At 42.0% G+C, this 12,670-nt stretch overlaps 2 protein-coding genes across 2 annotated transcripts in view; both read left to right on the top strand.

The window, feature by feature from the left end:
* Window positions 1–4,024, top strand: part of PLGRKT (plasminogen receptor with a C-terminal lysine) — a 28,326-nt gene extending 24,302 nt beyond the window's left edge. Inside the window, exon 4 of the mRNA XM_050913403.1 lies at window positions 2,388–4,024. Coding sequence (XP_050769360.1) covers window positions 2,388–2,509 — 122 coding nt within the window. The 3' untranslated portion in view covers window positions 2,510–4,024. The remainder of the gene's footprint in view (window positions 1–2,387) is intronic.
* Window positions 4,025–8,180: 4,156 nt separating this feature from the next.
* On the top strand, window positions 8,181–11,296 carry LOC127027639 (relaxin-3-like). The gene is made up of 2 exons (XM_050913443.1): window positions 8,181–8,412; window positions 10,766–11,296. Exons 1-2 carry the CDS (start codon window positions 8,181–8,183, stop codon window positions 11,131–11,133), a joined length of 600 nt encoding a protein of 199 aa, XP_050769400.1. The 3' UTR covers window positions 11,134–11,296.
* The last annotated feature ends 1,374 nt before the right edge of the window (window positions 11,297–12,670 follow it).

The following is a 12,670-nucleotide window of genomic DNA, read 5'->3' on the forward strand; positions in this document are numbered from 1 at the left end:
AGATTTGGGTCTACAGATCCTGCTTAGAGGATAGGATAAAGGAAAGTAAGAGAAGGAAATTAAACTAATTACTAATATCAGCACTAGAATAAAAGGAAGTGGACTAGCCTGAATGAATCTGGGCTGGAAATCAGGAAAAGGTTCGTAATTATGTGGAAATCAGGTTCAGGAGTTTATTTTTATTTTAAGATTAAAATTAAGTAGTTGAAGAGAAGTTTTTATGACACAATTGACCTGCAGCCACAATGCTTGATCTTATTACTCAGCTGATCCCTGGGTCCACTCCCATACTACTTTCTCAACCACTTCCCTGCTTGCCCGTGTATTCTGTTGGTGCATGCCATGCTTCATCTCTGTGGTGTAATAATGAATGTATACACTATTGCCTTTATTGTTCCCTCTTGAACTGGTCTCTTTCCTCCAGGGTATGCCTATCTTCAACTTCACAGCCAATTCCCCCTCCTAAGCTAATCTGCAATTATTTCTGTGCTGCACAATCTTCCTTGTATTTGAACCACCTTGATCAAATAGCCCTGCATCTGCTGTCCTTCATTCTTTGGAATCAGTTTATACCCCTGGAAAGTTTCTCTATTTCTCTTTCACCAGGCATTTTGTCTCTGATCTTGCTTACAGTTAATTTTTTCTTTTGTCTCTAGCCTACTTGGCCAAACATTTTCTCATGATTTGCTTATTCTCCCACATTGAAATCAGAGGGTTTTTTTCCTCCTATATAGCTTGGACTAATTAAAGCAAAAACTGAGGGCATAGGGGGAAATACCTGTTTTGAGTTCTGCTTGTGCTGTTGAAAAGCCGTAAGTGTGCTAGGGCCATGTATGAGAACTGAATCTCTTGGGGATGGCAGGGTTACCAAACAGCCCTCAGGTGCACTATCTTTTCTGAATGGCTGAGAACACTAAGAATCAGTCACGGACCTGCTAGCTGTGTTCTTGGCCTTGCTGTTCTGCTTTTCTTCCCAGTCCAGGTACATATTGCTGGTGTTTTTCATACAAATGATTAAAGGAGGGGAGGGATTGTATAGCCAGCCTCAAACTGCACAGAACTTCTCCACTAAGCAATGAAACTCCAGCTACCTTTTCGAAGATTTAGGTAGCTCGCTCCTTGTGTCCTGAGCCATGTGAGAAGGATGGTGACTGGGCAATCTGCTCTAGTGCATGTGAGTGACGGTGCTGTATGCAACTGACTGACATTGTGTTATTACCACTGGGAGTGGTAACCAGTGTTGTCCTGTTGGATATTACAGATGTGTGGAGATCCCAAGCACTGTAATACTACCAAAATTGCAGTTGGAGATTTCAACATTCAGGCCTGTTTTAAAGAATGACCACAATCTTGACTGCATTACAATATTCAGTCGGGTTTATTGCACGTAAATACAGCTTCAAATCACTGCCACAATGAGTGTCAAGCTAGGAGTTAAGGCATAGGTAAACAAGATTGTTGGCATTGTACCAAATGGCATCAGCCAAAACAAACACATTCTTTACCTAATCTTTATCCTTTCTTATATCACAATCAGACCACCACAACTTGCGTATGATGTTCAGTCTGTATCTTTGTTTTTTGGATTCTGTGTCCTAGATGTTTTCATTCCAGCCCTACCCAGAGCATTCTGCACCCTACAACATTTCCCTGCTATGCTGTTAAGACTGCATGTTTAGGTAACTGTCTTAGCAAATCTTTTTGTGAGCAGTATGCTTTGACCAATGCTTCTTCAAGTCCTGGTGCTACCCACTTTCTGCCTGTAGCCTGACATCTTTTAGCCTAGGCCTGAGACAAGAAGAAGAATTGTGCCCAAATATGGCATGTCTAGGATACTGTGTACAGGGAATTTACTTGTTAAAGCTTATGTACACTTTTATGTGTATGTCTGATCCATCCTCTTCTCAGACTCCTAATTGGTCAAATACAGTATGGAGTTGGTACAGAGTACATGGTGATGCCAAGTCCATGCTGTATCTCATGCCTCCATTCCAAAGCATGTGTATAATACATCTCTAAGTGAAACATTACTATAACGCAGTGTAGTTTTTAGGAGAAAGGGGCTAACAGAAATGGCAACAACAGCACAATTGATTGTTTTGGCTGAAGTTCTTTGAAACAAATGCAGCCTGAGGCAGGTATTCAGTTCAGACAAACACTTACGTGTGCAGTTATCCCACAAGTCCAAAATTCCTTAAAGACAACTTTAATGCTATATTGGCATCAGCTCATTTGTAAAATACATAGCTGTGACCTGGTATTTTGTTGTTCTGGCCCAAACAAGAATAGCTAAATCAGTTTCTTAATTTTTTTTTTTTTTTTTTTACTTCCCTTGCTTTCTTACAGTAAGGGTGAGGAAATTTATCTAATTTCTTTATTTTTTTCAGGTGAAGCAGAGAACATATTGGACACACAGAGCACTTTGCTAGAATTGCCGAAAGGACCGCTCACTTATGAAGATCTGGAGAAGATCAGAAGATCTCAGAGCAAGTTCTTCATAGAAAAATAGGAAGATAGTATTAAAGCTTAGTATCTGAAATCTGATTGTAATACTGGTTTTGGACATAAATTAATTATGAAAATTTAGAGAAAATTATGAGCTTTTATAAAATCAAAATATAATTCATTTTTTAAATCAGTACTTTCTAAAGCAATGATTTTCATATTGTATGTATCTCTTGAAAAGATCCATTGTTGCTGTAGTATATTTTTCTTGTTTAGAACGAAATATTGAATTTCCACTGTCTATTTAGAGTCTGAAAATAACTTTCATCTGTAGTAAAAATGCCTGGTACTGACCAAACTCACTATAATCAACAAAAATAAGTTAATTGGTAGTTACAAATTTGTATAAATGTGGTCATAATTTGCAAATATATTTAAGGATGCACAGCTCAATTTGAAGTCAGAAATAGACAGTCAACTTCTTTGAAAAATATGACACTTATTTGCTGTTCTTTAGGCAGTAAACTCACCATCTCTGCTTCAAATTCTGGAATAAACAGCTTTTATCAGAACTAGGTTCAGAAGTAAACATGTCACTCGCTAACTGTGTGTTTTACTCGTAGGAAAAACTGTATTAAAGTATGAGCAGAGATAATTTCTCAAAAAGAGAAAACAAATTATGTAGCTATTTCCTGAATCTTTTTCATGCTTGTTTGACATTCTGAAACTCAGGATAATTTGTTTACATGAAATCAGAGTTTCACTACTAAGATGAATATTAACTTAGGCTAACAGCAAGCAAAATTATTAATACATGTTTTTGTAATGGGTAGATCCAAGGGGCCTTACAAGTACTGAAAAACTGAGGGATTTTTTGCATGCCTTTACTCTAGCATGGTATATACTGAGAATATAATTTTAGTATATTTTAGTGTTCTGATGTTACACTTGGCAAAAAAATTCATCTTTCTGTATTGGAAATCTTGTTTAAAAACAGATTATTTTTTGTTTTGGATGGAAGTTCCCCTAGCATTAGTCTAATCGTGGAATGAAAAACAAATGCTCAAAAAGCATCCAATAATGAATTAAGCCCAAGTCTGCATTGACAATTTGTTGAGTTAAAAATTAAATTCCAGCTGGAGATAATGCCCCGAATCTGTTGTTGAAGACTACTTGACTAAAATTAGAATATTGTTACAGTAGGACAGGTGAATATATAATAAAACAAAAGCTTCTGAGCATAGAAGAAATTAATAGCACAGTTTCCGTAGCTGTGTAAGATTGATTTCTGAAAGTGCATTCACTTCTGCATTCAATCACTTCTGTAATTGGTTCTGTCATCTGCATGTTAATGACGCATACAATCTGTAACAGATTTAAAATGTGATACTTTTTAATGTGCAGAGTGATAAAATGGGTTATAATAGCTTGTTTGGTTATAATAGCTTGGTCTACACTTCGGCCGTTTAGGATTTAAGGCAGTGATTTTAATTGTCTAGGAAGGCGTGCACAAGCATAAGTTGCCTTTAATCATCATACCAGTTGTACTCATAGAAATAAATTAATGAAACGCCTAGAACATCCTGCTCCCTTCTGTCATTGGTGCTCAGCTCGCTTCAGCTGTAAGACTTACTTTAATATATCACAGCAACTGTCTTTGTTTTCATGAATCACTGGGGAAGAGAAGAATAACTGCAGGGGGAGCTTGTTCTGACCTGAGGGCACTACTCTTACCACCTTAATCCTGTTGGTTTTTCTGGTCCTAATGTCTGATAGCCATGTATCCTGAATCAGTGTCACTCGGAGCAGGATTCTTCTGTGAAAGTGAGAAGTAAGTCATGATTAGGATGTCAAAATTAAACTCTTTGTGTTCTCATTATGGATATGTCTTATTTAGAATCCAAGAAAGTGCACGCTACTTGCGAGCCACAACTGCCTGCCCCACACTTCTCTTGTTAATCTGGTTTTGATAGGATACATGAGTATTGTTGAGAAACAAGCAAAGTCACTTTGAAGGGTCCAGTTTGGGCCCCTTCCTTCATTCCTTGGATGAAAGATTTAACTTTTCTGAACCCTTCCTTACGATAGGGAAAGTTGATTCTTACAGCCCCTTCCTAAATATTTTGAAGTTATTTTATGACTATGACTGCATATCACCGCTTAGAAGTAGAAGGGGAAAGCAGTTACATGGACATACAGAATAAAGATCATTTCTGCATTATTATTTAATTGCTTAATCAGTCTTGGAATTCATTATATAAAAATGCTTGGATTTCTCCATTTTTTAACAATTAGCTTTCTTACATGTGAACTGCTTTCTAAAACCCATGATCATCTGATGAAGATAGCTGGATAACACTGGTTCTTAGTCACCAATCGCATGGAGTGGTATTTCACATTTCTTGCAGAATCCTGTCTGGTACTAAGCAAACTTAAGAAATATTTTAAATTCATGTTTGGGTAGCTTTCAAAAACTAAGTAGTTCTTGCAGTGGTGAATTGCATGAATTTGAAATAAGTCTCTGAAAAAAGATGAATGAAGCCTGTGCATTTCTGTCCTATGTCTTACCTTCTGTGTAGATTGTCTGACATTTAACATGTGAATAAGCCTTTCATTCAAGGTATTCAAGGCTATCAAGGTATTGCTAAAGGGTATCTTTTTTACTTAGCCACCCGTTTTCATGAAACATCCTCTACCTTCTATAAACTTTGATTGCTATGGGCCAACAGATTCAAAATTTAGTGCAAGGGAGAGAAATGGCACAGTCATCTTTACCTTATTTTAGGAAACTGAAAAATACAAAATACTTGCATTGAGACAGGATGCTGATGTACTTGTCTTGCAAGATCCTACAGATCACGAATGGAATTTCATTTCTTTGCTCTGCTGTTGTCTGTTCTTCTTTATAATACAGTAAGAAGGTGGACAGTTACTTTGGATCAGTTGTATTCAAATTATTTTCTTCTGCATGTATTGTTTTGAATAGAAGTAGTTTTTCTAGCTATGATGAACAGATAAACAAACCTAGCCTCTGACTTGATTTAAATTCATGGCAAATTACTGAGAGATTGCCAGTTAGGCTCTTCTGTATAAAATCCTGTATGATTTAAAGTTATATGACTAACATAGTAAGTTTCTTTATAACCTACTATTCAAATCACAGTAGATGTAGTTGAAAGCCCTAGATGCAAAGGCAATGTTACTAAAATATGGCTGGAGGAAAAATACTGAGCAATACACCCTACTAGTGAAACTGCATTAAGCATAGTAACATTAAACAATGTCAAACTACTGCCAGCTCATTCAGATATGATCCTTAATAAAACTCATTAACTCGCTGCCTGTTGTTGCAGTCTTTAATCCTAGCAAGAGAGCATTCATAGCCTATGCTTTTCAACAAGAAGAGTGATGAAGAGTGCTGCAGTGTGGGCCCCCCTGAGGAATTATGAATGTCTTGAAAAGACATTCCCTCCAAGGCTTCTGACAACTCGTGTTCTATCACCTACCAACAAGCACGACAGAACACACAGAAGTATTGTCTTTCACATTCAGTAGCCCTGATGAAGAAGCGGGTGAGGTCAGAAAAACTGTTTTGAACTATTTGTTTTCCAGTTTCTTGAGCGCTTCCATTTAGCAGCTGTAGTCAGAGGTTACGTGCTTCAGACAGTTGCAAAAATGAGGTTCTTACAAAAAAAACCCCTAAAGGTGGGCATCATAATGCCTGCCTTTGCTTAGGGAGAGTTAGATATGGTGCCACAGTGACTGATGGTCAGTTAAATTTGAAACTAAAGCATGTAGAGAGTCAGGAGTTTTCCAGCTAGACTGACAAATCAGCCTGCTATTTGGGGACCTCTCTCGAAATTCCCTGGTAAAAACACTGAGAAAGACATATCCAACATTTTGCTGCTTTTCAAGACTGGATCCAATATTGGGCATAGGCATCAAAGTAGGGTATAAAATAAATTATATTAGTTTACGAGCTAAGTAAGTCACGACGTCAGTCACTGCCCGACTCAGGAGGCACCTTCCTTATTGCCCGTAAAGTTCTGATAGTGCTCTTGCACACGACTACAGCTCTCCAGTCACTGAAAACAATTCCCTTGCCTCAAAGACTACTTACCGTCCACGAGTAAGTTCACCTGATGTGATGGGTATTTTCAGAAAAAGTCCATGACACCACAAGATCAAGCTGCTGCTCTCTTTAAAAATGCAAGTTGTGATTACCCCTGCACAACTTGTAACAGAACAGCAGTTAAGACTTTGAGGGAGAAACAGATCGAGGTATTGTTCTTCAGGAATTTCAGATTGGCAGCCTCCTCTTCTGCGGATTGCATCCTAGTAACAGCCTGGATGATAGTTAGCATCTACTGTTGAAGTGGTACCACTGTCTAAAACATATAAGACTGGACCAAAAAGAAAGTCCAAGTACAGACAACTTTGCAGGTTGCTCACTATTCTAGCCCTCCATGGCCTCTTTCTAGATCCAGCTCAGTGCAAAACACCCAAGTCCTCCTTGAAAAGGTGATTGGAGTCTTATGTCTTCTCTGCCAGCACAGGTGAATCATTCACCTTTGTACGCTAGGCTGTGGATGCATGTATTCTTTGTGCTCTCGTTCTAGGTTGAGTTTTTGGGATAGAAAGCATAGCCCTCATGCAAAAGGACAACAGCTTCATTGTATTTTTAGAGAGACGAACTTTTCTGGTTTTCCACAGTATGACTGGTTATAAAAGGGGACAGCAGCCACTTCTTGTCCTATTGTGCCGAAAAAACCCACAAAAGCAACCTTTACTTTCACAGGGCACATAATTCTGCTTGGTGAGCCTGAAGAACGCCACCCTTGTCGGTGAGAGCCTGCTGGGGCTGCTGGTGAAACACATAGGTGTGGAGCTCCACATCCCCAGGACGCACACGTTAGAGCCGAGGTGTCTCTGACGCTTGGGTGCCTACGGCTGCCACTGAACGTGGGTCTTGAGAATGACAAACTTGAGAGGAATTTGGGCTTTTAAATCCCACCTCAAGTGTCCACGGCTTAAGTAGCTCTGCAGGAGGGCGTTTATTTTACTTTACTTGCTTCTGCCTTTTTGCTTCAGCCAACATTTTTAGGATGTAGGAGTAGTTATGCAGATTCTAGACCTGCAAGGGAGAAAACAGATGAGCAGAAGTTTTTCACACTTCAAGAGCCATTCGAGAGGGCATCGGCAACTGGTACTTGACCACAAACAGGAAAAGCCGAGACGGAGTGCCCGGCGGAGGGGATGGAGCACGTCTCCGGGTCGGTGGGGAGCCGGCAGCCCGAGGAGGGAGGCCGAAGGTGGGGTGCATCTTCACCGAGGCGTGAGGAGCCGCGACAGCAAGCAAGGGGCAGAAAGAGGAAGGAGTCCTGCCCGAGGGCGCCTCGACGCCGGTTTCAGGGACAGGGACCGCCCGGCGAGGGAGCTGCCGGCGGCAGCGGCGGGACCGGGGCGGGGAGGGGGCTCTCCCCGGCGCGGGGCGCCCTCGGCGGGGCCGGGGCCGGGGCCGGGGCCGGGGCGGTGACTCAGCGCCGCCCTCAGCGCATAAAAGGCGGGAGGCGGGCGGGCAGGCGGCGGCGGCGCGCGCGGCACGCGGGGCGGTGGCGGCAGTGGCAGTGGCAGTTGAGCTCGAGGCCGCGAGCGCAGGCGGTTGGGCGGCCGGCGGGTCCGCTCGGGAGGGCGCCCGCGGGAGCGGGACGGGGACGGGGAGGGCGGCCGGCGCCATGGGGGCCAAGCTGCGACTCCTCTGCGCCGCGGCGCTGCTGCTCTGCGCGGCGCCGCCGGGGCAGCCCAGCGCCTGGGGCACGGCGGCCGCCGTGCTCCCCGCGGGCGAGGGCGAAGGTTACGGGGTGAAGCTGTGCGGCCGGGAGTTCATCCGCGCCGTCATCTTCACCTGCGGCGGGTCCCGCTGGAAGCGGCTCTCCGTGCTGGCCATGGAGCCGGCGCCCGCGGCCGGTGAGTGTCCGCGGAGCGGGCGGGGCTGGGCGGGGCGAGGCCAGCGGCCGCGCCGGACGGGACACCCCTGTCAGGGGGCCCCGGGGCGATGGCGCTGCGTACCCGGCCCCACGGGCGGAGGTGGCTCTCGGGGCGCCTCGCCTCGCTCGGGAGAGATCCTGTGAGGAGAAATGGGGGGAAAAGGGGAGGGAGCGGGGAAGGGCGAGCGCCCCGCGGCGCTTCTCGCTCCTCCCGGCCTGAGCCGCGGTGGGAGCGTCCCCGTCCCTCTCTTTCCCTCTCGTTCCCGACGCTGGTCGGCATTTCCCGTGACTTCTGAAGGGAAACCCGCAAATCTAGAAGAGGAGACACGGCAGTCGCGGGGGCGTTATTAGCCTGGATAACCTGCAAAGTTTTTGGTCTGTTCAGAGACACGGCTCTGCACAGGGCTGAGCAGCCCTGCCGGCGGCCGAGGCTCACTGAACTCTTTTTATTAAAAAAAAAAAAACAAACCCACAAACAATAGATCACATTTTTTTCTTCTCGGCCGTGGAGGGAGGTGTGATGCTCCCTTGGAAGAGGTAGGGAGTGCCTCTCGCTATGGCTTCGCTCCCTTCCCAAAGCTCGGTAACTCTTCGGGCTGGGGAGACGTGGCTCAATTTTCCCTCTCTGCCAGGAGCTTTAAGGCCGGGCTCCTCGTCTTCCTGGGCTGTGCTAGGGGCATTACTGGATGTGGAATCGTTTGAGGTTTTTATCACTCGCTTGTGCTGCTCTGTACAAAAGAGTGGCACGTTGGAGGACAGGTGCGACTCTCTGGTGCTTTCGGTTACAATTTAAACAGCAAGAACTGTTTTAGGGATCTTTGGTGAAACAGTTAATGGGTAAAATATTCCTCAGAGAATTTAACTGTCGTGTGTTCCAAGTCCAATGTATTAAGAAAGTGTAAGCAAATGTTTTTTGGGCTGTGTTCTCAAACTACAGTAATGTAACAGTAATTTTAAGTGATAACTCTCATTTATGTTGATATTTTGAATAGTGAAAATAACATTTTTAATAACGGCAAAAGTTGGAATTATGGCTAAAATGTGCAACGGAAGACCTTCTTTTCTCTCGCTAAAACATGCTGTTAATGAAATAACATTGGGCCTCAGGCAGTTAATGAAGGCAGTATTTTGGGTTTCTTGGGAGTTTTTTGCTTGTTTTTTTTCCCGACAGGTTGAGTAGAAGACAAAAGTTACCTTTGTAATTATAACGAATTATATATGTACAGCCTCTGCTGGGATTGTGTTCTTTCCTGGCAAACTTTGTTTTCCTTTTTATTAACGGTAGCTTCTGAGAGCATCAGTCACTAAGGAGCCCCCACTGTGCTGCAAGCTGTCTAACTAAAAGTCTTCCCTGCTCCAAAAGACTACTAAATAGCAGTTACTGTCTAATTAGTAAAGTAGCTACAACCACTTTTGGTTTTGTACATATTCAGGCAGCTGTTATATCTGAAAGTTAGCTTCTATATATTAATTAGCCATATTAAAGTAAATATAACATTCACTGGATCTTATAATGTTCTTTCAGCTTTCTGAAACAAACATGTTAACAGCATTAAGATCACAAGACAAATATTTATTTTGGATTTTTTTAACTTAAGAATTGAAGGAGCTGCTTTTCTTCACATTAGCTGAAGTAAGCAATGCCACTTGCCTTGCAGAAGTAAAACCAAGAGAAACAGTAGAGGTGAAAGGAAGCAGACGTGGATTTTGGGGAACACTTCAGTCAGCGAGACAAAGCGTGTTTCTAAGTAAATTCTGCAAGCCTATGGTGTGCCTTGAGAAATGAAAGAAATGAGTGGAAAGCATCAGCTGAAAATAGCTATAGAAAAATACAATCTATAAGAAGCAGTTTGCCTACAGTATTTGCTTATTGAGTCCAATATTTAGTCCTCCCTACATTTGTTCTTCATATGATGCTAGTTTGTGTAATTGTGCATGGGAGAGGAGTGGTCTAATTTAATTCATGAGCCACAGGACATAGCACTGTGTGGTTTCTGTGTACGTGTCTTTACAACAAAATTTTGTTTCTATAAAAATATCAAGACTTCTATATCAGTAACACTGCAGTTGTGATAGGATGTCTATACCTCAGTCACAGTTGTAGCTGTGTGCTCTCCATGTCCAACAGGCAGCATAGCCTTTAAAACATAAAGATTCCCCTAAAAGTAAGCTATAAGTAAATCATGGAGTGGAGACTCTGCGGTACTGACGGTTCTTTTAGATAACAGTGCTTTGCTTATTACTAACTGAACGGGTTTTATTGCTGTTTCTTAGAGCTACGTGCTCCTTTTGATACTCCTACAGTCTGAACTTAAAGTCTTCTCTTTAAACAGATTCTGCACGAACAGCAAGTAACAAACTACTGGGAAACTTCAAGCTGCAATCAGTTTTGGGTCCTGAAGTGGAGCAGCTGCAGAGAAGCAGCCCGTTTCTTGGATGGGAGACGTTTAAGGACTTGTATAGTTTAAACGACTATAATGAATATGCGCCTGTGGCAGACGACTTCAAAGAACTTGTTCACCAGGTAGAGGAAGCTGTTCAGAAGGACAGGGGAGGAACAAGAATTGCAGACCCCATGGGATCAAACAGTTATCTTTGGGCCAGGTATCCTAGAAGAAAACGGGAATCTCTGGGTTTGGCAGGAATGTGTTGCAAATGGGGCTGTACCAAAGCTGAAATTAGTACTATATGCAGAGTTTAAAATCCTCTCTGCACTTATGCATGAAATCAATGTTTGTTGCAGTGCTACTTGATTGAATACAGTATGGAGGAAGAAAACTCTCACTGTATTTTATTTTGTCTGTATATGCCAGTCAATACTGCTGGTTTTCTTTAAAAAAAAAAAAAAAAAATCCACAAGTGTAATTGTAATGACTTTGTTTTGCTGCAGTAACTTTTAATCTGTATTTTTTACTAAGTCTTTTCATTTTAGTGTCGAGCCTTTACACTTATATTACAAATGTATTATATCTTTGTAACACTTTAGGAAGAACTTCAATGTTTCATTAAAGTGTAATTATACTAAGTGTTACGGAATTGTTCTTTCTCTGTCGACAGAAAGAACATCCAGCGATGTTCTTGAAATGAGATTCATGGTACAAAGCTGTACAGAAAGGATATTTTGACACTTGAAACTCCACTCAACACTGACTCAGCTTGCCGATTATTTTGAACACACTTTTCCCATTTCCTAGTAATTGCAGAATTACAACACTTGCAGCCTAAATATTTCTTTGTATTCATGGGTGGGCTTATATAGTTAGCGAGTGAAGCATTAACACTTGAATTATTCCTTGTTTACCTTACTTCCCCATTTTTTTCCTACTGCTGCTAAGTGAGAGTGTTGGATGTGCTTCAAGTAACTTATTCTGCAGACACTCAGACATCTTACTGTGTTCTTATGGTATACTGGTCTACACAACTTCAGATGTACTTCTAAGTTGCGAATTGCTACTGTATTTATAAATAGCTGATTTAATCTTTGTAGTTTCTAAGCTTTTTGCCTTCCTGGATGTTTTTCTCAGCTGTAACAAGTCGTATTTCTGTCCATGTTGTTGATGACTTGAGGTTTTCGTTTTTACTGACCTTTATGATTCTCATGGTAACTTCGCTTTGTAGCAATAGTTGACTCAGTGTATACTTTGTAGCTTAGACTGCAGTTTGTTACCTTTTGGCTTCCTTCTTCAAATTGTCTTTTGAAAAGTGTTCTTTTGTTGAACTACTGCTTAGTGAAATTATTGCATCACTTCTTTATCCATTTTCCTAAGATATTGCTGTTATTCCAGCAATTCAGCATCCATCAATCCTTTTTATTTTTTTTAAACCATGTCAATTTTATTCCGTAGAGACTTGGCAGAATGGGTGTTCACTATGAATGCTGTTATCTTCCAGCTGAAAAGCACCATCTCTTCCGTCGTTGTAACAATAACGTTTAGCAAGAAATTAGTTATCTACTTCCACACCATTGTTGCAGTGACTGTAAGATGCTTTTTGTCACTCTGAGTGGAGAAGGTAACTGTGTAGAGTTCTGCTATAGTTTTCTTTGCAACAGGCTAGCTGGATTTCTATATCTTAACTTCCAGCAACTTCACCTCACAAATAGTTTTGGATTTGGAGGCTCCTAGTTGAGATCAGGATTTCCTAGAAGAATACAGGAGGAGTTTGAGGGGAAGTGTTCCTTACAGGAATCCAGTGAGTAGGATCCAGGGCTTTGGGAGTTAAGATTCCTTAGTAAGGTG

The sequence above is a fragment of the Gymnogyps californianus genome, chromosome Z (assembly GCF_018139145.2).
Source record: "Gymnogyps californianus isolate 813 chromosome Z, ASM1813914v2, whole genome shotgun sequence".
Taxonomy (NCBI): domain Eukaryota; kingdom Metazoa; phylum Chordata; class Aves; order Accipitriformes; family Cathartidae; genus Gymnogyps; species Gymnogyps californianus.

Coding starts and splice junctions, on each gene's coding strand:
- LOC127027639 (XM_050913443.1), top strand. CDS start 8,181: ATGGGGGCCAAGCTGCGACTCCTCTGCGCCGCGGCGCTGCTGCTCTGC. Junction 8,413..10,765: donor GGAGCCGGCGCCCGCGGCCG/GTGAGTGTCCGC, acceptor CTCTTTAAACAG/ATTCTGCACGAACAGCAAGT.